The following is a 26118-nucleotide window of genomic DNA, read 5'->3' on the forward strand; positions in this document are numbered from 1 at the left end:
CCCAAGAAGAGGAAAGCCGTCATGTGACTAGCTCATGTGTGGATGCGGCTCTTGATGGGATGAGCACTTCGCAAAAGAAATTCAGTCTTTCCATGGGATGAGAGAGGGAGAGGAAGGCGCCCCTTCCTTCTCAAAAGACCCAAACTGAACGGTGGGTTTCGTTTCCAACGGCTAGTTTTCTTGAATCAGTGAAGGCTCGCCTGTCCTCTGGAGAAAAGGTAAGGGAGGAGGAAGGTGGGAAGATGGCTTCGAGCGTACCGACGGCTCTCTGGGATGGAGTGGTTGAAATCACCAAGAGATCTCAGAAGAAGGGGGAGGAGCCCTTCCTTTGGGCCGTCCAAATCTCCGGCCATCTCAACCTCTCCGGCGTCCCCTTGCCCAGTATCGAGCTCGCCCACATCTTGGTTTCTCATATTTGCTGGGAAAACAACGTGCCCATTGCGTGGAAGTACTTGGAACAGTCTCTCTCTGCCAAGATCGCTCCCCCCATTCTCGCCCTTGCCTTGATCTCTGCAAGGTTTTGGATAAATTGGTTTCTTGGAAACTCTTCTCTCACATGCTTTTAGGCAAATTTCTTTTGTTGGTATTCAAGAATTTGCTTGTTTGGTTCTTCTGTAGTGGACTTTTTGAATTAGTCTTGGTTGGTGACTTTTTTCCTATTATTTTGAACCCTTTGATTTTGGTTCGACATGACATGACATGGTTGGCGGTCTGCATCATGGAATTCTTCTTTGCTCGGTATTTACTTAGTGGTGTCATTTAAGGTGGTCTTTTAGTAATAATCTTAGTTCAGTCTCAATGATCTTTGTGATATATGGATGGTATATCAAGACCTTCTTGACTCTAATAAATATTCAGGGGAACTTGCCCTTCCATTAACTGAAAACCCGGTGACCGATCAATAGGATGGATTTCCTTTACGTGCTTTATTTTGTAACAGTTAATCACTAGAATAAATCTTATGTTCCTTTGATTATATCCCATACAAAACCCACCAAATGTATAATCTGTACTAGCAACGTAGTGTTAAAATTTCAATTGATAATAATAGGCCTTGCCTGCTTTGATCTCACAAACATTTTGCATAGTTGACCACCCTTTTAAACCCACATCAATCTAGCCTTTACATTCTGTCAAAGATCCATTTTTGTCACGGCTGAAAATCTCTTCTGAATGAAGTATTTATATTCTTCTTGGCTTCCAATCTAAAAATTACACATTAATGGAGGTTCAGTTATTATGAGATTCTGTGGGAGCTTTTGCCTATCTTCTCGCTTAGTTTGGAAACAATTGATGAAAAGATCCTTGACAAATTGTACCTTTAATTTATCCCTTGCTATCAATCCATACTCTGCTCTATCTGGATCTCTCAATAAAAGATGGTGCTCGGTTTGTTGCAGGAGATTATCTTCAGCATCTGGAAAGAATGGAACAGCCACATGGTTAACAACTTTTGTTTCTTCCATGTTTAAGCATTTTAATTACCCATTCTCACCATGATTGACTTGTTTGAGGTCTTGTAGCCTGCGCTTGCCTTGGGGCATCCTGTGTGTTCTGTTTCTCCTTGTCTTTAATCTACTACTTACAAAATCCCAAGATTTTACTATATGTTTCGCATCCCGGTACTTCAAAGTTAGTTTGGTTGATCCCCATAGCCTCTCCGCTTTTTGTTGGCCCATTGACACCAATTACTCAACATCTTTCTATGATGGATCTTCATGAGCCCTTTATTCAGAATCTTTCCTAGAACGACGATTCACAAATCATCCTTATTGTAGTCTCCTGGTGCCAGAAACAAATAATGTGCTTAAACCTGTCTCACTTATCTAATTTTATCGTCCTTCTTTAATACGGCCTCTTGTCTCCAATCTCCATCATGTAATTACCCATTTCTCATATGATAAATATACTTCTTTTTTTCCTCTTCTCTTTCCCTCCATTTTTACATATGTTTATAAATCAGTGTCGTATATTCGCTTCTTCACGTTGTGATTTCTGCTTACATCAATACTCAAGGTCTTTTGTGTCCTAAAATTCCTTTAGTTGTCGCCATACCACAAAGTATAGCATGCTTGTATCTTTCAGACTCCACCCAAAATACTCATGTCAGTTTGGATCTTTTTTATTTACCTTTTCTTTTGGTATGGGAAAGTATTGGACAAGTTTTTCCAAATTTTAACATCTGTACCCTGATTATCTCCTGAAATAAAAGAAGAGCAACTAAAAGGTAAAGAAAACTGCCCATTTGGAAAGCTATTGACAGGTTGTCAGTAATATCTCAATCTTTAAATGAAGCACACCCGTCAACTGAAATCCTTGTCTATTAAAAAAGGAAAACAAAAAATACTTCTTCCTCATGTTTTCTTTATTTAATGCAATCGAGTGGATTAAAAGCTCTCTTCTTTTCTTTTTTTGGTTATTGATGGTGTGGCTGAAATGTACATCATACCCTCATCCCCATGTTCTAGGTTTCTTACCCCTTAAGTTTGTTTTCTCAAGTACCGAAATTAGGCCTAAGCTTTATTTCGGCAGATTCTGTCCAAAGGATTGGCCTCTATGTCACATGGGTGCGGGTGCGGGGGTGCAGCAATATATATATATATATATATATAATTTGTGCAGGGGAGGGGTCGAGCTGATGAGTTGTGGAGCTTGATTCAGAGTTTTTGCCCTTGCAGAAAAGGGGTCCGGGGGGGTCTATGGGGGGCAGCGCCCCCCAGAACAATTTTTTTTTAATAAAAAAATTGGACACAAATGACCCTGGGTGTGGTCAACGCACCCAGGGACGGGTTGACCGCACGTGCACCCGCGTCGCGTCGCATCCACGCGGGTGCGGCACCCGGTTTGCCGAGTCCCTGTGACATAGATTGGCCTTAATGTATGGCTTGACTAAGGATCCTAGGCACCTGATTGGCAAATCGTCTAGGCATGCATGTGGACTGGGTTGCTGCTGATATTTGAGTCATGCTTTTGACTAAAAGTTCATTATTATAGTCTCTTAGAATAACTTTTGGTCAGCAGTTTTGTGTTGAAACCACTGGCATTTACTGGCCAAGAAGTTGCCTGGTTGATTCACGGCTTGATTAGGGGGTCCTAAGCACCTAGGCTCCTCATGGGCATGCACTGAGTTGTTTCCAATGCATGATTTTAACACTTACTCTATAGATTTTTACTATGATAGTGTCGTTATCTAATACCTAACGTTTTCAAATATGTTATTTATTGCAGGGTAATTCCATATCGTCGATCCCAACCTGCAGCTTACAGACTTTGTATTGAACTACTCAAGAGGCATGCTTTTTCATATGCATTTCAAATAAATGGAATTCACTGTCAAAGGTGAGGTTTCTTTCTCTTTGTTCATTTTGTTGGCTTGGTAAGTATGATCAAGTTAGTTTTCTCTTACAATGTTTATTTTCCTGCTTTCTTGATACAAAATGCCATAGTCATTATGGTGCATATGTTAATTTATTATGTGCTATTGTATGTCACAGCAGGATTGTCTATTACATGCTTATTTCTTTTGCCCAGAAGGAAGTTTCTTGGATGTTCACTGTATGAAAATGTTGCAACTGAATGTTATACAGGATCATGAAGGCTGTGGATGATGCTCTTTGTCTATCTCAGATGTTTGGTATAAAAGAGCCAGGACCTGGAGAAGTGGTGATCGAATTCGTGTTTGCCATTGTTTTGCAGTTGCTTGATGCAACTTTGGAAGATGATGGATTGCAAGATGTAAGCATCGAGAACCGGTTTAAGTGGACATGCCAACAGGACATGGAAGTGGATATTGAAGACCACGCTGATGAGAAAAAAAAGGAAATTCGAGAAACATTACGGAAAGAAAACAGTTCAGTGGCAGTTGAACTCATTGGACAATTTTTGCAACACAAAGTAATTTTGAGGCTTCTGAACCTAGCATCAAAAAACTTGTAAGTATTGTTGGCATCTATTATTCTTTTTGTCAGTTGTTTTTTATTGGGGCAATTTTCCAAACACAAGTTAACCTTTGGGCTTCTCAACCTAGCATGAAAAATCTGAAAGCATTGTTAGATTGAGTACTTTTCTCAGTTGTTATTTTTAGTTTGCAATGTTTCATGTCAGCCAACTGATCTGCTATGGCAGAACATATCATGATTTGGGAGATAATTTGCTTCCATTTGTCTTTTTTACTTTCATGGAAAATTTGCTTCCATTTGTCTTTTTTACTTTTGTGAACCCTTTAAACCATTCTAGATGGACAATTATTTTCCACTTATTTACTATTTTTTGTAAAATAGTTCATAGTTTCCATACTTATATAATCATTTCTTTAGTATTGGAGCAGGATTATATGACATTTAATCAAATGAGTGGTATCATAAGTAGCAAACTTAGTCTGCGACTCTGGGTTGCCAGGGAAAGAATTAAAACCAAAGACCAAAACCCCAGTATTTCCAGAACATTGCAAACTAAAGCACCTACCTTCTTATGCTGCCTGAGAACTAACATTTGTTATCTTGCTGGAGATTGATCACACAGCACCTTCTATTATTAAAAAATGTTTGAAGGTTTCTCATCTTTCTCCTTGGTTACACATGCTAGTTCCCTTGATTAAGAATTTGAATTTGTAAAGGTGAAGTCAACATGGGAGAAAACTGTGGTTCATCTAGCAGTACTTAGGCTCGTTTGCTTTGTTCCCATCTAAGAGAACACTCTTTCATGGGAAAGGGCACAAATTTCTAGAAACTCCTGATACTCTGTCTTTCCCATTAAGTACCCTCTTCATGGGGTGAGGTATGAACGGATGTATTCATGAAACCATGAAGGAGGTGGGGAATCTCTGGGGCCCACTTGGGCCACCATGGACCTTTCCTGCTACATTGCTTGCATGTTTATTTCGAGCATGGTGGGAAGGTAGTTCCAGCATGGCACTTTCATATGAAAACTGTATGAAACAAATGGGCCCTTATAGTAGCGCTGGGGTGTATATAGGATGATAAAAAAACATGACTGCTTAACACTAGAGTTGGACATAGGGCCTGGCACCTTGCCTGGAACAGGCCCTGCATGGGCATAAGTTTAGGGCATGAGCCTGATTGACCTGGGCCTAGGCCAAATATCCAACGGGCATGGGCTTGGGCCTTGCAGAAGTTCTTCTCCAAGGGGCTGTCACCTGGCTGTGCTAATGTTGCATATAGACAGGTCCATACTTGAGTCTGGGCCTGATAGGAGCCCGAACTGGCCTGGTGGCCTTCCTCTTAGACCTGCTGGCCCTTGGGTTCTGGCCTGAAACCTTGCATCCAACCCTATAAAAGACTATCCTTATCAATTGGTTATAAGACTGCTAAAGCAAATTTGGCACACATGGGGCTGATCTAGGTACATTTAAATCACTGAAAATTTCTATTGAAAGATTTCCTAAAGTCTTGCCCTGATGACATGCATAGATTACTACATTGAAACAGAATATGTAGAACACCTCCAGTGACATACTGATAAGACAAGAACTCGCTCTCTCTTTCTCTCTCTCTCTCTCTCTCTCTCTCTCTCTCTCGGGGAGGGGGAGTAAAGCTGGAGATGTTGGATATAGGAAACCCCATAGCAGAACAATGGACCATCAGTCAATATAACATGGTTTCAAAGTTTCATGAGCAGAATGAGATTGCTTTGGTAGCCAGAACCATCTTTTGTGTTTCGTTTTATTGTTGATTAGTGGATAGTGCTTACTCTTGTTGGTCTTAAAAGTTCAAACACTGTAGATATGTTTCTGTTCAACTCTTTTATTTCATTGCTGCTTACAATTTTTGTTGATGTTTGAGTCTAAAATAAAGTTTGTGTGGCAATAAGGTACATGTTTGAATACCTTAGGAAGCCAATTTTGGGGCCCTAGATTGTAGCTAAGCAAATTGAATTGTGTACACAAATTTATTCTATTTGGTTGGGTTTTTGGACTAAGTTTACAATACATGTTTGAATACGTTAGGAAGCCAATTTTGGAGGCTAGTTTGTAGCTAATCAAATTGGATTTTGTCAGTTTGGTTGAGTTATAGGCTAAGTGTGATTAAGTTGCATGTTTGTCTATACTAGGAAGAATCTCAAGTTTTTCTTGTGGTCCAAAAATTGCTATTTTGTTTCTTGTCAGGCCTTCACACTGGGAAGGTTTTATCAAGCGCTTGACACTGCTAGAGGCAAAATCACACTCATTAAGGAATTCAACAGTGTCTTCAGAGATTCTACTGCAATTGTCATCATATACACGAAGAAACTTTAGTCAAGAGTTCAAACCCACTCAACATCCATCAATAAGGGCATTTGTTAATGCTAGACCTTTGGCACCTTCTACCTGCCAAAACCATGGAGCTAATAGATCTGCACTTTGGATTCCTCTGGATCTATTTCTGGAAGATGCCATGGATGGATCACAAGTTACAGCTACATCTGCTATTGAAAATCTTGCAGGTAAAGCTGTTTCCAAAATGAAAATTGCATCAGCATTATCTCATTCTTCTTAGTGATATCATGATATTTTTGAGATTTGAAATGTCATATTTGGGATTTTGAATTAGTTAGTATTTGATTGGAGTATATGGGTTTAATGCAGATTTGGTAAAGTCTCTTCAAGCTGTCTATGGAACTACTTGGCACGAAACTTTCTTGGGTTTGTGGATGGCAGCCCTTAGGTTTGTTCAAAGGGTAAACACCTCAGCATATGTATTCAACATATTTGTTTAGGATATTATGTTTAACCAGAATTGATATATTTGTCACATTTTCTAAATTTTTATGCAGGAAAGGGATCCCATTGAGGGCCCTGTGCCACGTCTTGATGCACGTTTATGCATCTTACTATGTATTACAACACTTGCAATTGCTGATATTATTGAGGGAGAGGAGAGAAACCTAGCTGTTGAACAAGAACACATGGAGAACAATCAGAGAAAAGAGAAGATAGTAATGGGACAATGCCGAAAAGATCTGATAACCAGCTTGAAAATGCTTGGTGATTTTGAAAGCTTGCTGGCACCTCCCCAGTCTGTTATTTCTGTAGCTAATCAGGCAGCTGCCAAATCAATGATGTTTGTTTCTGGTTTCAAAGTTGGAAGTGGGTACTTTGATGGCATTAGCTTGAACGACGTGCCTAATAATTGTGGTAAGCAATTCAATATAAATATTAACTGAGTTTAATCCATCTTATGGTGAAGTTTTGTACCTTTGTTAATGAAGTTCTATCTTCTCCATGCTGCCTTCATTATCTCAAAATCATTGCAGTTGGAAACATGCGACACCTGATTGTTGAGGCGTGTATTGCAAGACAGTTGATAGACACAACTGCATATTTTTGGCCTGGCTATGTGCGTGGGCATATGAACCAGATACCAAGAGGTATGCCAGGCCAAATGTCTGGTTGGTCTGCTTTAATGAAAGGAGCTCCTTTATCCACATCAATTGTAAATTCTTTGGTGATGACTCCTGCTTCAAGGTATGTCAATACATGGTACATATAGCATGCGACTATATGAATTCGCTTATTAGGAACCTTCTTGTAACTATGGCACTCTATTGTCAGGATGCTGTCTTTCTTTCTTTTGCAAACATGTACTTATATGTAGAGATAAATCGTTGTTTGTGGGTGCTTTGTCCCTGACTTGTAAGGTTCATGTGATGCAAAATTCTTGAGTCTTATTAGCTCCTTTTTCCTTCATTAATATGGATTGACCTCCTGGGCTTTGGTCGTACTGTTTTTTTGTAAAAACATGTATATCAGATGCTATCTGTAAATCTACCCAGGGTAACGCCACTGAATTGCTCATGGATTTGATGGAAGCTTAGCGGAGCTCGAGAAAGTATATGAGATTGCAGTCAGTGGGACAGACGAGGATAAGATATCTGCTGCTACTATTCTTTGCAGTGCCTCTTTGATTAGAGGTTGGAATATTCAGGTACTTACAATCCGCCCCCCAATTTTTGCATGTGTGGGAACAAGGATACTAGTACCAAAACTGGATGATTAGTTGTTGTTTTCTTGCATCATGTTTCAGGCGTGTTGCATCTTCTACTTCAACATATTAAATTTAGTTTTTCATAGGCTTCTCTAATTTTATTATTTATTATGCCCCTCTTTATTTGTAGGAGCACACTGTGCGTCTGGCTGTGAGATTGCTTTCACCACCTCCTCCCGTTGATTATCGTGGAAGTGACAGCCATTTGATTGGTTATGCTCCTATGCTATTCAGTGTGCTTGTAGGAATATCATCTGTTGACAGTGTTCATGTTTTCTCATTACATGGCATGGTAAGAGATTCTTCTGCGTTTCATACAATGTAGATTTAAGCTGTTTGAGTTGGTTCTTAGTATTTAATTCTCATTTTCTAATTTGTTTTACCAGGTCCCCCAACTTGCAGGCACATTAATGGCAATCTGTGAGGTGTTTGGATCCTGCACACCTAATATCACATGGAAGCTTCCAACTGGGGAAGGGATTTCTGTACATTTGGTGTTCTCAACAGCGTTTATTCTTCTTTTGAGGCTTTGGAGGTTCAACTGTCCACCTCTTGAACACTGTGTGTTGGGAAAAGGTGCTTCTGTTGGTTCCCAACTAACTCCTGAGTACCTTCTGTTGCTTAGAAATTCACAAGTAGCTTCCTCTGATAGCAAGCATAGAGATAGACAAGTTAGCTCGCGCGAGGATTCAAACATCAGAAGTGTCTCAGCTTCATCATCTATGCAGCCTATCTTTATGGAAACATTCCCAAAGCTTTCAAATTGGTACCGGCAGCATGAAGCTTGTCTAGCATCTCCTCTTTCGGGTCTTGTGCATGGTACACCTGTCCATCAGGTTGTAGATGGGCTTTTGAGCATGATGTTTAGGAAGCTGAACAAAGGAGGAGGTCAATCCTTGACACCTGGAACATCTGCTAGCAGTAGCCTCAGCAATTCTTCTGGCAATGGAAGTGATGATAACTCTCAAAGACCCATGCTACCAGCCTGGGAAATTATGGAATCTGTTCCCTTTGTAGCCGATGCTGCTCTTACTGCATGTTCACATGGGAGGCTGTACCCTCGTGAGCTGGCTACAGGTTTGTCATGATCTTCATTTTCTGCTTCAATAATGTGTACATTTTCTTTTTCGGCTTTCACAAAGTTTCATTTTTGTATCATGTATGTGTATTCTTCATAAACTGCAATTGGAGGTATGTCTCCCAATGACTACTATGCATTGCCATCTATTGCTGCACTAATATTGCCAAGGATCTGATGCATAATAAACACACCAGACATATTGATACCGACTGCTCCTGCATTTGAGAAAAGATTGATTTTCAAATCGGCATATGTATGTAAAAAGGTCAAACGTACTTACAAAAGCATTGGACAAAACAAAGCATTGTGAACTTATAAGCAAGTTGGGATGATTGTTGTCTTTCATCCCAACTTGAGAGGGAGTGTTGCAAAGTGAAGGTCATTTCTGTCCAATTTGGTGTTTGACCATGAGTTTGACTGGTCAGTCAATATGATAAGGTATAAGTGTATTTTGTAATGTTTCCTTGTAATTTGATGGGTGTGTGTGAATCCCTTAGATCTTGAGATCTGAGGATCTCTCTTCCTCTCCCTTTATTTCAGGGATCTCAAGTCAAAACCCTGAAATGAAGGGATTTGAGATCCAGCATTTGACTACTACAGGTCTCTGGCATGAGGCCCACGCCACATCAGCTAGCCCCATGCTAGCTCAGAGCCTTGGATCTAAGACTGAGGCATTCAAACACACCCCAAGTGTACATAATGGAAAGAGGAGGGGTCGACAGTCTTAGAGTTACCATCATTCACTCATCAACTCATTCTACAATCTTCTTCTTTTCAAATCTATTTTTTCCGTCTTTTCCTACATTGTTCTTGGTTCGAACAGGCCAAGAACATTAAGAGAAGAGGGACTCTAGTTATTGTACAATAAATGTAGCCATAGACTTCCAGCAAAAAAATTCCAAACATTGCCTGATTCCTGTGCTGATATACTTCTATGTTTCTAATGCTGATTATTCATTCCTTGAATCGTAATTAGTAAACTTTGTCACCTTTGCCAGTTTGTAGATAGCCATTTTCTGAGTGTTCTATAAGTCGGGTAGAAGACATTTACCCTTTAGGATGATAATACAGTTTCCCTGGTTGCTATATTTTCCTCTTGACAAGTGGCTGAATGGTCCTTTATGTCGTTCTTCTACCAATTCCACTTCTGTGCTTATGGTTTGACCATGCTTGCTTGAACTCTTCATTTTTCAATAATTGTTGAATGAGCAATGTCATAGGTAATGAATTTGGTGTTAATTCTCTCTTAAGCCATTTACTTGAGCATCAGCTTATGCCCGTAAAACATTTTTCTCTTGTGGGCCCAAAACAAACATGTTTATTGCTGCAACAACTTCAAATGTCACGTATGTGCTCATTGATCCGGATTGTTTAAAACCATATCTGAATGGTTTAAGTTGTTTGCTGAAGAATATCTCAAATGAATGGCCTTGGTATTTCAATCCTGGTTCTGTTGATTTCTAAAGTAGAACCTGTACAGTTGAAGATGGTTCTCTGGCAGGTAACCGTTACAAATGTTCAATGGTAAAGCATCCATAGTGCATGTTTTTAGATATTGGAAACCCAATTGATTTGGTAAAATACTAGCCATGGTAATTTACTTTTGCAGTTTATATCATCCTAGAATGTTGTTATAAGCATAGTCACAAACATCAGCCATTTTCTCAAAAGACAGAAAACCCGATATAATCCTGAGAAAAATATTTTTCAAAATATGACCTATTTTGAATGTCATGTTTTTATCGTGATATTATCACATTATTAATGCAAACATTTATATATTTTGTATATTTTTTTAATATTTCCAACGCTTTCTCTTATATTTTCTTACATATTTTTAAATTTTAAATATACCAGAAAAAGTTTTTTCAATTTATCCCAAGATTTTCTTTTGCTGAGAAAATCCTGATGACGAGATTTGTAACTATGGTTATAAGCACGGGAAGTAGCACATTTCCATAACTACCAAGTTTTTCTTGTTCTACTTGATTTATTTTTACACCTTAGTTTGCATATTGTCAGGAACCTTTAATGCTAGAGCTCCCTTGGTTCTTTTGAACTTTTCACATGACCTTTGGATAGAATATGAGACTCTAAAACATGATTATCGTTTTTTAATCAATTAATAAGCACTACATATTGCTTATTCATTTTTTGCACCTCAGGTCTCAAAATTCTGGCTGATTTCCTTCCGGCTTCTCTAGCTACAATAGTGAGCTACTTCTCTGCTGAAGTAACACGAGGTGTTTGGAAGCCAGCTTTCATGAATGGTACTGATTGGCCAAGCCCTGCTGCAAATCTCGCTTCTGTTGAAGCAGATATCAAGAAAATTGTGTCCACCACTGGTGCTGATGTTCCAAGCCTTGTAATTGGTATTTAATTTAATCCTTTTATTTGCTGTTTTTTTTGTATCCCAATGTCAGCAGGAAGAAAAAGGGGATGTGTTAACACCTTTACGTACAATTTGAGAACATAAAAACTAATCACACCCAAGCACCGGAAAGCGAATCATATTAGACAGTATTTTTATCTTATTATACTTTATGTATTCATAAATGAATGAACGGGCGAGGAGTGATTGGTTCCTTAAGATCAAGCTTTGAGAATCTTACAGGTTTCTCAGACTTGTATTTCACTCTCTGAAGCATACATTGGCAGCTAACGATCATTTTCTTTCTCCCTTTTTGTTCTCCCTGAATTTGGTTTTCATTTTCTTGGCCCTTGGATGATAGACTTATTATGACTATCTTTTTCTGTCAGGAGGAAGTTCACCTGTTACACTTCCCTTGCCTTTGGCAGCATTTGTGAGTCTCACCATAACATACAAACTTGACCATGTGACGGAACCTTTTCTCAACCTTGCTGGCCCAGCACTGGAGGGTCTTGCTGCTGACTGCCCTTGGCCCAGCATGCCAATTGTTGCATCTCTTTGGACACAGAAGGCTAAACGTTGGAACGACTTCTTGACCTTTTCAGCATCTCGCACCGTCTTCCTTCAGAGCACTGATGCTGTTGGTCAGCTTCTAAAGAGTTGTTTTGCTGCCACTCTTGGCTCCTCTGCCAATCCTATTTCAAGTAACGGTGGAGTTGGCGGGCTGCTTGGCCATGGACTCGTGCCTCTTCCTTCAGGAGGGCTCTTGCCTGTTGCACCTGGTATCCTCTACCTAAGAATGTATAGATCGATTCGTGACATACTGTTTGTGACCAAAGAGATTCTCTCTCTTTTAGTAGACTCTGTGAAAGAGATAGCCACCAATGGCATGAGTAAAGCGGAAGTTGCTAAGTTGTGTAAGACCAAATATGGGATGAGATACGGGCATGTTTCACTGTCTGCAGCTATGAGAAAGGCAAAGCTGGCAGCTGCTCTTGGAGCTTCACTCTTATGGTTATCGGGAGGCACTGGTCTGGTTCAGATGCTGTTCCAGGAGACTCTTCCATCTTGGTTTTTGTCGAAAAATGGGCTGCATCCTGAAGAAGCCCAAGGCAAGGCAGCCATGCTAATTGGTTACGCCCTCGCCTACTTTGCCATGCTGGCTGGGGCATTTGCATGGGGTGTGGATAGTTCCTCAAAACGCAGGCCCATTATACTAAGTGGGCACATGGACTTCTTGGCTGGTGTCCTAGATGGGAAGATATCCTTGAGTTGTGAATGGGCGACTTGGCATGCTTATGTGTCAGGGTTCCTGGGCCTGGTAGTTGGGTGTGCACCAAAGTGGGTGGGGGAAGTGGATGTGGAGACTCTCAAGAGATTGAGCAGAGGGCTGAGGCTGTTGGATGAGAAGGAACTTGCCTTTTCACTTTTGGAAAGAGGTGGTGCTGGTACCATGGGTGCAGCTGCTGAACTAGTTATTGGGTCCCTAAGTTTTGCTTAGTATAAACACCAACAGAGAGAGAGAGAGAGAGAGAGAGAGAGAGAGAGAGAGAGAGAGAGAGAGAGAGAGAGATTTAAAAGCATTCTTCTCCATGTATGGTCATTTAAAAGCGTTCTTTCCATGTATGATTAGATGAAAGGTGTTTAGCAAAACTCTTCTTTTCACTTCAATGTATAATATTCTGAGGTTTTGCTTGGATGTGTCCGGTGAATTTTCATGCTTAATCACACATTCGTTTGATCAGGTGCCATTCATTTTCTGTCATCTCAATCGCAAAGAACTGCATCGTCGTTTTGGTGTTTGGTAAGGGGAAGCTAATGTGCTAGTTCTCGTACATGCACAGCTGAGGCCTGCTGGCAACTGGCCAGAGCTGGTTCAAATCAGGTTGGCCTGCTTTGCTTCATCTCTATCCCAAGAGTCAGCTTGCTGATGCTAGCCACTGATTTTCACCAAACTGCCAAACCACACATTGGCTGCCCTAAGGTTGTTTAAACCCTTGAGGTCCTCCTGCCCAACGGAGATTACACCCAGCTTTGACTTTGCGGCAAATGATGTCAGTCGTAGGTTTTAAACTTTTAATGTCCTGTCAACTTGGTGGCATTCACAAGTCTCCCCTACGAGATGAGCGGAGCCCTTGTGGTTATTAATACCCACCTTTTGCCCACAAAGGCTCCGCTCATCTGGTATGGCTGACTTGTGATTACCAAGTTGACTACATGTCTCGAGTTTGAAACCCATAGGGTGTGTCTAAGGTCGAAGCTGGGCGTACTCTCTGGTGGGCAGAAGGACCTCAAGGGTTTTACTAACCGGAGACCAGCCAATGTGCAGTTGGTGATGGGGGAGGGATTTCCTTGGCCTGACAAAAAAAAACGAGTTGATGGTTGATGCATCAACAACAAATTCAGCTGGTAATGGCTCCTAGATTGGCAAAATATAACACTTTATCTGAATATAACCTCAGAATGCACCTTCCTGTTTGGTTAAAACAAGTTCAATAACATGGCGTTTTGCCAATATGCAACTGAACAATGCTTATTGGCTTAGCTCAGGCCATAACTGGTCAGAATATTACCTTGTCCAACAAAAGGCTAATGGTATGACATGATAGTCAGTGGGTTCCGCTCATAAAAAAAAAGATGATCTAGAGCGTGACTGCTAGCAAATAAGCCATGTTAAACACATCTACAGGGTCAGAATGAGTGGATATAACTTGCACCTATGATTTTTCAACTATATTATATATATAGTAGACAGTAGTAAGCATTTATCCTTACGACATTCTCTCTGTTGATTCATTTGAAACCAAAAAAAGAATTTTATTATTGAAAAAACTGAAAGTATGAAGCTCAGGTAACTTTCTTACGCAGTTGTATACAGATGTGGCTTTCGGCACATGACCCTTACCCGAGTAACAAGAGTTTGGAGCCAAGTCCTTGCATCTGAAATGTGTCTTCATATCATTTCCTTTGCCTCTCCTTTTCTCCGTCTTCTTTCACATTTCTGGTTTTGTAGTTTAGACTGATAATGAAACTGAGCACCACCTAACGTTTGCATACAAATTATATCAAAAAATGAGTACTAGTAAGAAAAAAAAAAAAACAGTTTCTGAGCTGTTGAGCCCCTTCTGTTGATTTCCATAGCAGTTTCACAAGACCCACTATCAATGTATAAGTACTTAAGGGTGATGATTTGGATGGTGGAGTCTGGGGGTTTGAGCAATACTAGCGTTTAACCAGAGGTATGAGGAATTGCATCAACATCTGTTATTTGGGACCAGTAATCTACTTCTGGTTGTACTCACATGGCAGCAATGGCTGCTATCTACATGCAACATGAATCTCTTGTTTGCTAGCCACCAGGATGATATGATGATGGTGATTAGATCAAAGTATAAATAACCAACTAATGAGCTAGGTAGTAATGAAAGTAATGAACTAATGAGCTAGAAATCATGTCTTAATCTAACCACATAGATGTGTTGAGCATGGTTTGTTTGCTAAGGATCAAGCCTTTAATCATGTTTTTCTGATGTAAAAAATGTGATCTTTTGAGTTATGAAATTTTGGCACATTGTAGGCCATTGATTTTTGGACCCCCTTTCAAAACTTAATTACTTATCATAATCACATTTTTCAAAACAGTTTCGTACTAAACAAACCATATAGATAACATCCGTAATATTTGATCTACAAAAAATTAAATTTTTTTTAAGAAAAGAGTGATTTCTACTCATTAGTTTCTTACCTTATTAGCCAATATTTACCCAAAGTATAAATAACCAACTTGATCACATGGATTTGTTCTTTTAGATGGAACTTACAAATGGATAGGATAATTTTCTGATGAAATTGAATTCCGGGAATGAATTATGCATGGTAATCTATTTTGGTTTAGAGCCAGCTGGTTGACAAATCGGTTTTGATTGCCATGAAGGAAAAGACTTTTTTTTCCTCTTTCAAGAAGCTGTGGAATGACTATGATGTCATTTGAACCCAAGATCCCTCGGTTATGATAGTGCGACCTGACCATCCAACTATCTCTTTTTCGACCCCACATGTATAGGAAAGTACTTACCATCCAACTTTCTCATTGGCCCATCACTAGGGATGCAAATGAATGGGATCCACAACAGCTAAATACATGAAGAGTCGGATCCAGAACAGCCAAAATTTGCAAAACCTCCTTCCTACATCTGACCCATTTGCGTCCCTACCCAACACCTCTACCCTCGTGTCGTCGGGTAGAGAAGAGAAACTGAAATTTTAAGGAAATGGAATTCTCATGGAAAGGACTCCAAAACAAAAAGAATTGTGAGGTCCAATGAGAACTCGAATTCTCACCCGTGTAACCAAACAGACGCTAAAAATGTAATAAAAGACATTCTTATTTTGGAATAATATTTTCTGTTGGAGTTTAATACCTCTTAAATAAAACAAATTGGTGCCCATGAAAACCCGCTTTCAAGTACAAGTTAAAAAAAGCAGCCCTGTTTTCTCAGAAGCCATAGAAGACAGTTTCTCACTGCACTATAAAAAGGCCGTTTGACTAGGGCTGGTAAACGAGCCAAAAGAACAGAATAGGGCATCTTCAGGCGCAGCTCGTTTATCAGTGGATTGAGTTTGTAACTTGACTCATGCTTGTGTTTAGTCAAGGCCCAAATGGAGCTTGAGCTCGGCTCAGGGATCATGACTTGGTTTGCCAACTATACTAACTGATCACAAACGAGTTGGTGACGAGGCGAACCAAACCAAACCGAGTCACAAGCTGCTCATTTCATTTACCAGCCCTACGTTTGACCCAGATTTTAGTACAAAGAACCCAGAAACCTCTTTCACATGAGAAAATATGGTGGAGGAAATATGATGCTGTAACCACCGAGGTGGTATCCCATGTGGTAAGCTGGGTCCTGTGTCAAGCTGAAGGCCTAGGATCGAATCCCTCTGCCACATGGGGCGGCTGTTGTTCTGATAGGGGTCCGCCTAACCCCAGCTTGACTTTCAAAAAAAAATATGATGCTGTAAACATTGTCCAAGACCCAAATTTTCACTCTAGTTCAGCTATACATTGACCCGTCTGCGTGCGTGCGTGCGTGCGTGAGAGAGAGAGCACTTGATAATTGATATTGGTCATCCTCCATTCAGTGGGAACTCTGTTCCACCGTGAAGTTCCTTGGACGTCTCTAATGGAATCAACCGTGTTTTTCGCAAGATTCAGCCATTCCCCACCCGCCATCTTCATACCCACAAATTTTCACTCCTATAAACGCACTGCCAATTCAAAGAGATCCTCACCACTACTGCTACCAGGTGGGTTGTCTCTCTGTTGCTTCTTTCCTCCTCCATTTCTTTGGTTAGGTCTTTTCTTGAAAATTATTTACGGCCTCCGTCTTCCTCTCTTTCGTCATTAATTTGTTTCTGTGTTGCATTTTCAGCTCTGCGAACAGTTGCAAGAATACCCAAATCGAGTGAAGTGTCCTCGTTGAAAATTGAGGAGGGGGACGATGGAAATGAGCTACCCAAAGAGTACTATGATGACGTACATGCTCTTTTGTTCTTCTTTCTTTGTAATATTGACGAAAAACGATACTCTGTTTTTCTGTTTTCGTGATATTCGCTGTTGTCTTTTATATCTACACAAGGATACCTCCATTGGTGTTATGCTTGAAAAAGGAAATTGATGGAGTGAGTTTTCTCATCTGTTTCCTCAATCACCAACATGTGTTTGAATTCATGAACTACTTGTTGGTGGGGTGGTTCATTTGTTTCTTTCATATGTAAGAGGTTTGACCTTGCTTTGAATATTTTAGGAGCGTTCTCTCTTGTTACTCTCTCCTGGTATCTAATATGCTTAATGAAAAGTCACGAGCTTAAGAATTTATGAGTTTACAGTTTCTCAAGTGATTATGAGTGAGCCTGTTCTACCGGACACTTGTTGAAAGGGCGCAGATGTGCTCAAATGTTTCAGACTAGTTCTAGATTTCCTGTTTTTGTTAGATCGCATTTTGTGCAAGTTTGGTAAAGCGCGTTACTATCTTTTACTTGGTTTTGGTTGAATGAGGAAACTCTAACTGTGCTAGTATTGAGAGATAAGATCTTCCTTGATTGTTTGTTCTCTTTTTCTTTTCCATAAAGTTTGATTACTTGACTAGATTGTGGGTATCGATACACTAGCTTTTCATTGTTGTGGGGATTGAAGTACTAATTATTTCTGTTGGTTGGTTTATAATCTATGTTCGTGTTTATGGAAAAATATGTCACGTTCTTTTGTTGCTTGCATCATGAAAACTTGACCTTATTTTTTCTAGACTAGGAATGGCAAGCACGCCAGCGGGAGAAAACAAAGGAGTTCGAGAGAAAACGTGAAGAGGAGGAAGAAGAAGAACGCTTAAAGGAGATTGAATATCGAGAGATTGGCTCCAGATTGAAGGGTTACCCTGAGGAAGAAGTCCGAAAAGCAAGAATATTGGTTTCAAGCTTTATCAGAGCTGGCGAAGAGATTGAACAGGTAAAGTGTTTTAGTTTGTATGTTGCATTATTTGTCGGTTGATCCTAAAAAGCCTGTACCTGTATAACTCCAATTATTTGAATCCTATAAAAGTAAAATAGGCTCACTTAATCATTTAGGTAAATATTGCACTTCAAGGGAAAGAGTCTTTCTGTTGGTTATCGTAGATGACCGTATGGAGGTCTAAATTGTATTGGAAGTTTAGTTTTCTAACTTGGGTGGAGAATAGAATTATTTAGTATCAACACTACATGCTTGCCATGTCAACCTAAGAAAGATTCTTTGGATAGAATATCGAAAGGCTTGTCAAGGCTTCATGTCTTGGCCCATAAAATTAGAAACTTACCAAACAAAAAAAAGTGAAGATGGTCTGTAAATCACTATAATATGAGGTAGAGGAAAAAAATCTGGTAATATTCTTTTTGAGTCCAATGAATAATGCAGCAGACTTCCTTCCTATATCCATTGTTTATTCAATTTTCGACAGAAGATGAGATGAGTAAGTGCATGACAAATGAAAGAAGCCTTTTTCTTTTTCATCTATCTTTGCTTGAAAATCAGTAAATTATGTTTAGTCGTTGCATGCAGACCAGCAATCCTCTACAATTGTAGAGATGTTGTATCCATTTTTTATGGCCTTTGTTCTAGTAATTTATATCAGTTTCTTTTTTTTATTTCCTTTTTCAAAGATAATTTGTCCTTAGAGATGCCCGATTCTCTAAACTCGGTTCAAGTGTGCCATCAAGAGCAAACGGAAGGGAACTTGGGAACAGAGGGGGATGATTTAATCTTTTTCACTTAGACATTTAGTTCAAGTGGTATTATTGAAATGATGCTTGTGATGTGCACTAGTTACGGTATAATTGATGAGCATCCATAACTAACATGTAGTTTTAAACACTTGCAAGCTGTTCTAATGCACTAATGAAGCTGATACATGGTAGAACCCCTTGCTTGCTATGTAATTTACGTGTTGATGATATTCAGACAGACTTGGTGTGAGTTTTGGAAAACGCTTTTTAAAATAATATATTTTTAATCAAAATCAAGTGAAAGCTAGACACCAAAAATATAAAAACCGGCTCGCACAAGTGGTAGAGTCTGGGTCGAACTCAGAGAACGGGAAATACTTTGTTTTCAACACATAATCTAAACTACTCTTTATTGCCAAAATAAAAAGAATTAATTCAATAAAAAAATACTAAAAGAGTACTGCCCTACGTAGAGGGCTTAAACAAAATAAATAAATGGCCTTATACAACCCAATGAATTGAATTAAATAAAATAAATACCTAGTCTAAAAAGAAAAGCAAGAGTCTTCAGTGCTTGAGGCTTTTGTGGTCCCTTTCTGTCCCTTATAGGTTGAATACTTTTGTATGGTTTGATTAAGGACCCTTTGAGGGCTCCCTGAGGGCACTTTTGAAGACTTGAGGGGACCTCAGAGGGCACTTCGAGGGCACGAAAAGGGGCCAACCGCACGTTCCAACGCTTTCTTGCAAAACACAAAAACACAAAATAAAGCAGTACGACGAAAATAACTACACAAAATCTAAACAAATAACAAACTCACTACAAGACGAAATAGCATAACTAATTTCTAACAAATTATGAACCACTTCAAAGACTAACTAGTGTTGAATAACTAAAACATATAATTCATGAAATACCTAAACGTCTAATGCTGAAAATAAGTAAGACGACTAACTAATGTCTAATACAAATGAACTAAAAATAATAATTATTTTAAAACAAAACTAAAAACACTAAAGGCAAACCCGACTATCTAAATTACCTAACTTACACCTGCGGACTCCGATTAATTTTTAAACACTAAAGCAAACAAAAAGAAAATAAAAAAAACTGAATTAAAACAATAAAAAACAAGCACCTAAGGCTAATATGTAAAACAATTCAACGTCAATCATTTTTATACTAAAAAGAATGTTGAACTGACTTTAACCTAACAAAACCAATACATGTAAATCAACTAAAAAAAAATTAACTCACCCAACCTAAAGAACTATAGCAGATTTCTAAACAGGTTACTTGACATAAGTTATTAATAGCCAGCGACGCTAGCTAAAGAAAACTCGATTTATTTTAGGTACACAAAAGAACTAAAGTAATGTATCTAATTTAATCAACATATAATGGCTAAACCTATACACTTCAATCACATACAGAACTACATTAACATACATCTCCTAAGTAGCAAAACAATCAAAACGAGGAAATGAGTAATCAACTCTATCTACAGCACGCTAACCTAAGTAAAAACAAAAACTGCTGAAACTCAATAAAAACAATGACTGAACTTAAATTTAAGGGATGGCTGAAACTAAATTTAACATGCAGTGACCGGAGAGAATTAAAAAAAAACGTTGAAACATAAAAAAAACAAAAACAAACCGATTGAATAAGAATTTATAAAACACAGCTATGCTAAAGGACTCAACCGACTGATCCTAATTGTTGTGGCTATTCAAAGTAAACGACTGAACCTTAATTGGTAAAAAAATGGTAATCAGTTAAAAAGTTTTATTTATTGATTTTTTTTATATCCGACTATCAAGAACAATCACACCGATATTAAATCAAACAGAAAACTAAATTGAAACTTACTACTACGATGCACATGAACGAATCTAAGTATGCAAACCATGAAATACATAAAAACAAATTCAGATTACGATATATGCAATGAAGATGCGAAAAATCAAGAAATATGCATGCGATGAATGAACCTAAACTACGGAGATGGGGGAAAAGAAGCTTACCTTGCGGATCACCTCCGACGGACTGGTTGAGAGGAGAAAGTGGTCTTCCGTGATGATCACACGCCTACCACCAAATCTGAGGATGGAAGGAAGAGGAACCAACGAGGAGGAAGGTAAGGAGAGAGGAACGAAGAGAAAGGAAAAGAAGGGCGAGAAGCTGGTTGGAGAAGGAAGAAAGTGGGAAGAAGAGAGATGAATTAGAGGAGAGAGAGAGAGAGAAAGAAAGGAGAGGAGACAGATCAAGGGGGCGTGAGCTTCAAGGTGGGAGACAAGAAGGCTGCTGGAAAAAAAAAATTTCCCAGCCCTCTAAACTATTATTTATAAGCCTAATTAGGTTAAAACAAAGTTTTCAAAAGAATCTAGATATTTTCGATAATTTCCAAAACAAGGTCTCTTATGAAAACATGTTTTTCTAAAAATCAAAACTTACTAAACTAATTAAGAATTAGCTAATACAAACCTAAGCTAACTAAACTACAATTAAGAAATTCTAAATCTAATAAAAACACTAAAAATGCAGGGAAAGCTTTGAAAAACCTAATTTTCTGATAAAATTCAATTAAATGCGGTTTCTCGAAACTAATGATAAAAGTGGGTTTTTACAGCAATTTTAACATAGATCATGCATAAATAATGATTAATAAAATGCGAATGTTATGCATGATCAAGTCTCTATTTTCAACTCTCAAATAATAGCATGAGATGTTCTTTTTGCAGGCAGTGGTTATTATATATTGTTTAGACCCAGAAAAATGAAATAGAATTTAGCAAGTGGCTTCAATAACCATGCATACATAGGCGCAGTTAAATTTTTTTTTTAAAGCCCAGTCCTAGCCCAGCCCTGATTCCATATGAAATAGATTTTTATCCATTTTTTAGCCCAGTCCTAACCCAGCCCAGTCCTAGCACAGCCCTGACTGCAGCAAATAGTTTGATTTGTCCATATAAAATAGATTTTTATTAATAATTGTAGCCATTTTTTATTTTATCTCAAATTTTTTTTTTCCGGGGGCGCTGCCCCCAAACCCCCGACTACCAAACCAGTTTTTTTTTCCTACACTCCTGTTTGCTCCCCCCCTCACATGAATCCTAACTACACCACTGCATGCATATCTATTAGATGGATTTTTGACTGTATCTGATTTTTCTTAAACTATATTCTTGGTGTTCCTTCAAATCTTTTTTGTATGTCATATGTATTTACTGGTGCATGCTTCATTTTGTCACTTCAAGGTATTGCCTTTGTACCATTTTCTGTTCATAATTGTTCACCTTTTTCTGATTTTGGTAGAAAATTGAGGAAGCTGCTGGGAGAGGTGAACTTACAGAACTAGTTTTGATGGTTATCTGGAATCGCCTTGATCTTGCCCGCCGAGATGTACGTTGAATGCCTTCTTATCTTCTGTTTTATCTTTCCTTGCTATCATTTATTGCTTGAGGACACACTTTTGTCTAATATAGCCTGCAATTTTATTCACCAACTGCAGTGTAGTCTGTCATAAGCTGATATGTTGATCTATGGCATTTTTGTGTCCTCCATAAACTAGTACGTTGAGATCAACTCAACTATATCTCAGTAAACCTGCAGTAGGATTGATTCAATCCTTATCTCAATTACAAATCAAACCAAATAGTGAAAAGGTGGATGATCCAGATAGACTTATTCACTTGGCAAACAAAGAAAGACAAAGGCTTGCATTCTTTGAAACAGACTTATTGGCATAAATGTTAAATAAAGGTATTCATTGTCCCATTGGATGATGTACAAATAACGAAAATAAAACAGAACAACCTGAGGCAAAATACATGAATAAGTGTGAATTCTTAAGAACCGACTCCTGTAGTGCTATGTGCTAAGTTAACATGAGGTAAAGTTATGAATGAGCATGATCATTAACTTGAATCTTTCTTTCCCTTTTTTGGATGATTGATTTGTTGTTCTTAAATTCTTTAGAATTATAGTGTAAGTAATTGATTGTCAAGATTATGCATTTGGGCTTCCTTTTTCGGGAAATCATATTTCTGTATGAAAGTGCTATGATCATAACTGCTTAAGAATGTCTAGATTTAGTGTGGAAATTACATATTATTCATGGGATGGTTCCATTTTGTAGCTACACTATTTAAATTTATCTTTTTGTGTCATCAGGAAGAAAAGGATGCTATCAGGAGTCTTGACCTCTTGTATAGGAGGGTGGAGGTAAGGATGCTTTATTAAAAAGTTGGTGTTCCATCATGTTAAGATCTAAGTCACACGGACTCGGCTAGGGAGGCGCCGCACCCGAGTCGACACGGGTGCAGACACGGGTGCGGCTTCGGACATGGCCCAGACTCGGTCAACGTCGAGTCAGACTCGGTCAACGTCGAGTCAGACTCGGTCAACGAGTTAAGGTCGAGTTCGTCCTTGTTTTGGACTCAATCAACGTTGACTGAGTCCAAAAATGTCCGTTTTGATTTTTAAAATATGTTTTGGATCCGGGTCGGGTTGGGTCCGGACTCGAGCGATCCAAATTTCATCTGCAGCCGAACCCTAAAAGGGGTTTATCGACAGGGGGAGGGGCTTACCCTCTCGATTTTGCCTCTCTCCCCCAGCCCCTGCAGCTTTCTTCTACACCCACGCCGGCGATCCTGACTCCGGCGACGGTACGCACAGGTGCCATCCACCGTCTCCCCCTCCGTCAACACTCAACAGGTATGTCGACCCTCCTGCACCCTATGCTCGCAGTCTCCCTCCTTGCACCCTCTGCTCGCAGAAGAGGGGCTCGGCCCCTCTCTGTGCCTCCTATTCACAAAGGAGGGGCTTGGCCCCTCCTCGTTTCGCTTATGTCAGGCAGGCCCCTCCCCCCCCTGCACCCTCTGTTCGCAGAAGAGGGGCTCAGACCCTCCTCGTTTCCCTTTTATCGCAGGGGTAAGAAGTAGGAGTGGGGGAAGGAGGGGGCTCGACTGACAGTTTGTGTTGTTAAGAATTGCTTTTTTTTTTGCTTTAAAATTTACAATCTTTATGTGTTAATTTATTGGATTCATGTGGAAGACCCAAAATGAATTTCTTTTTTGGTTCATATCGCTGACCCCAATTGTTTTGGGATGAAGGCGTAGTTGTTGTTGTATGTGTTAATTTATTATTATATATATTTAAAAAATATTTTTTAATATATATATATATATATATATATATATATATATATATATATATATATATATATATATATATATATATAGCCAAGTCCCCGTGTCCAAATTTTTTGGAATTGCGCCGCACCCGTGTCGCACCCGCACTCGCACCCATGTGACATAGGTTAAGATGGTCCTGTTTAGTTCTTTGATATCACCATAACATATGTTGTCTAGTCTGGTCTAACAGATCAACTTTGCAATCCTTGTAGCACCACACTCGTCTTTTCCTAATGAGTCACTTCACATTCTGCTATCTGTCCCATTATCACATCTCCCTCCAGGGATGTTTTGGTCTTCCATTCTAGTTTCTTCAATATTTATCAGGTAATGCCTCCATAGATTTGTTGTTTGAGGACTTCAAAAGACATGCATAAATCAAAGCCTTTATGATTATTCTCCTTCAACAGTCTGCCGATGAAAAAAATTGTTGGCGATAACTAGCCTTAGATACTGTATCAGTTGGTCGTTCAAGTAGCATCTGGACTTTCCTTTTGGTATTTGAAATAGTGTACATGCTTATGTATTGTTCCTGAAGACACTGACTGGAATTATCTGCTGGCAAATTACTTCAGACGGAGATTTTGAAAAGAGAGGCTACTCCAGCCATGAGGTTACTCAATGATCTACTAAATCTGCACGATGGATTCAATGATGAGGAATGGCTTAAGCAGTGCAGGAAGTGCATGATTGATACTTTCCCAAGGGAAGACCCTTTCAGCATGTTTGTCCCCATGGGAGTTGACATTGATACTGTATGTAACTCTTAACTACATCAACAACCTTATAATCCAATGTTATTGTATAATGCAGATGAGGAATTACATATTTAGAACAAATAAGTTGTATTAGATGAGCTGCTTTGTGTCATCGAGCATGTAAGCCATGGTGTAGTTTTGCATAGGCGTGGCACCATCATACTGGTGGGGAATCCCTCACTTCATTATCATTGTGCCAGTTTAGTTGTCCTTTCTTGAGTTTTTTGTCAGGAACCATGACTCTCATTATCATTGTCCCAGTTTAGTTGTCCTTTCTTGAGTTTTTTGTCAAGAACCATGACTCTCATTATCATTGTGCCAGTTTAGTTGTCCTTTCTTGAGTTTTTTGTCAAGAACCATGACTCTTACATTAAATGTTACTTCAAGCCTTAACACTTAACAAGTGTTTTTTCCATTTTTGACTACTAAAAAGAGAGAATAATATATGTGTTTGCATACACCATACTCCCATAAGTTTACGGTACCACACTTTGGCATTTACATAATTAGATTGGCTTCTGATACTGTCAATAAGCTATGCTGCTTATAGAGTACTTCGATGTATATAAATATCATGTTTTTTCACACTCATTTCCAGTAACAAGATTGCTATCTCAACTGTTTTTCTTCCTAGCATCAAGTCCGTAATACATATTTTTTTCCCATTTTTGACTACTAAAAAGAGAATTAATGTGTGCTTGCATACACTATACTCCCAACATATGTTTACGGTACCACACTTTGGCAGTTAGGTAATTAGATTGGCTTCTGACACTGTCAATAAGCTATGCTGCTTATAGAGTACTTCGATGTATGTAAATATAATGTTTTTTCACACTCGATTTCCAGTAACAATATTGCTATCTCAACTGTTTTTCTTCCTAGCATCAAGGTCGTATACAGCTGCCACCAGAGGGCGACGACGTACTCTTGAGGGTTGACTTTGTGAGGGAAGTTGATGCATTGTTAAAAGAAGTTCGTCAGGAGCTGAGCAAAGCACAGACAGTGAAGGGATTTGATGCAGAATCTGTTGCCACCAGGTTGAAGCAACAGGAGAAGCGAAGAACTATACACCAGATAGAAGCAATCTTGGACCTGGCCATAACACTACAATGGTGACTGTTTTGCCAACATGGTTGTGCTTTCGTCTGTGTGAAGATGATTCGGTGGTATTTAGGAGATCCTATTACCATTTCAACATTTGATCTTGGAGGTTTTCTTGCGATAGGCATCAAAAGAATTTTGTTTCACACTTTATTTTTCTGTCTATGCATAAACTTATTTCATATATGTTGTAATCTGAAAAGGAGTGAGACAACAAATTTTGGGCGCAGGCTGTAGCAGCTAAAAAAGAAACAGTTTGTTGGTTGTTTGTAAATATTAGTGTGATTTGTTAATTATTTGTCGTAAATGCATGGGAGACTAAATAAATCAGTGGGATGATTGCTAAATGTTGGGCCGAAGGGAAATGGG

General features: G+C 39.0%; 2 protein-coding genes across 2 annotated transcripts; both read left to right on the plus strand.

The window, feature by feature from the left end:
* The first annotated feature begins 21 nt into the window (after positions 1-21).
* LOC149833832 (mediator of RNA polymerase II transcription subunit 33A-like) lies at positions 22-13133 on the plus strand. The gene is made up of 12 exons (XM_090011049.1): positions 22-517; positions 3229-3339; positions 3588-3932; positions 6125-6441; positions 6584-6675; positions 6772-7132; positions 7252-7462; positions 7808-7922; positions 8113-8274; positions 8369-9059; positions 11229-11435; positions 11824-13133. The coding sequence occupies exons 1-12, from the start codon at positions 243-245 to the stop codon at positions 12933-12935; spliced, it is 3999 nt and encodes a 1332-aa protein (XP_089867175.1). The 5' UTR covers positions 22-242; the 3' UTR covers positions 12936-13133.
* A 3395-nt stretch (positions 13134-16528) lies between these two features.
* On the plus strand, positions 16529-26038 carry LOC149833833 (protein PALE CRESS, chloroplastic-like). The gene is made up of 7 exons (XM_090011050.1): positions 16529-16741; positions 16867-16970; positions 17745-17939; positions 22008-22094; positions 22866-22916; positions 24463-24642; positions 25531-26038. The coding sequence occupies exons 1-7, from the start codon at positions 16618-16620 to the stop codon at positions 25762-25764; spliced, it is 975 nt and encodes a 324-aa protein (XP_089867176.1). The 5' UTR covers positions 16529-16617; the 3' UTR covers positions 25765-26038.
* The last annotated feature ends 80 nt before the right edge of the window (positions 26039-26118 follow it).

This window comes from Nuphar pumila, chromosome 6 (genome assembly GCF_984573655.1).
Source record: "Nuphar pumila chromosome 6, dmNupPumi1.hap1.1, whole genome shotgun sequence".
NCBI lineage: Eukaryota > Viridiplantae > Streptophyta > Magnoliopsida > Nymphaeales > Nymphaeaceae > Nuphar > Nuphar pumila.

Coding starts and splice junctions, on each gene's coding strand:
- LOC149833832 (XM_090011049.1), top strand. CDS start 243: ATGGCTTCGAGCGTACCGACGGCTCTCTGGGATGGAGTGGTTGAAATC. Junction 3,340..3,587: donor AATGGAATTCACTGTCAAAG/GTGAGGTTTCTT, acceptor AATGTTATACAG/GATCATGAAGGCTGTGGATG. Junction 7,133..7,251: donor CGACGTGCCTAATAATTGTG/GTAAGCAATTCA, acceptor AAATCATTGCAG/TTGGAAACATGCGACACCTG.
- LOC149833833 (XM_090011050.1), top strand. CDS start 16,618: ATGGAATCAACCGTGTTTTTCGCAAGATTCAGCCATTCCCCACCCGCC. Junction 16,971..17,744: donor CCAAAGAGTACTATGATGAC/GTACATGCTCTT, acceptor TTTCTAGACTAG/GAATGGCAAGCACGCCAGCG. Junction 22,095..22,865: donor TTGATCTTGCCCGCCGAGAT/GTACGTTGAATG, acceptor TTGTGTCATCAG/GAAGAAAAGGATGCTATCAG.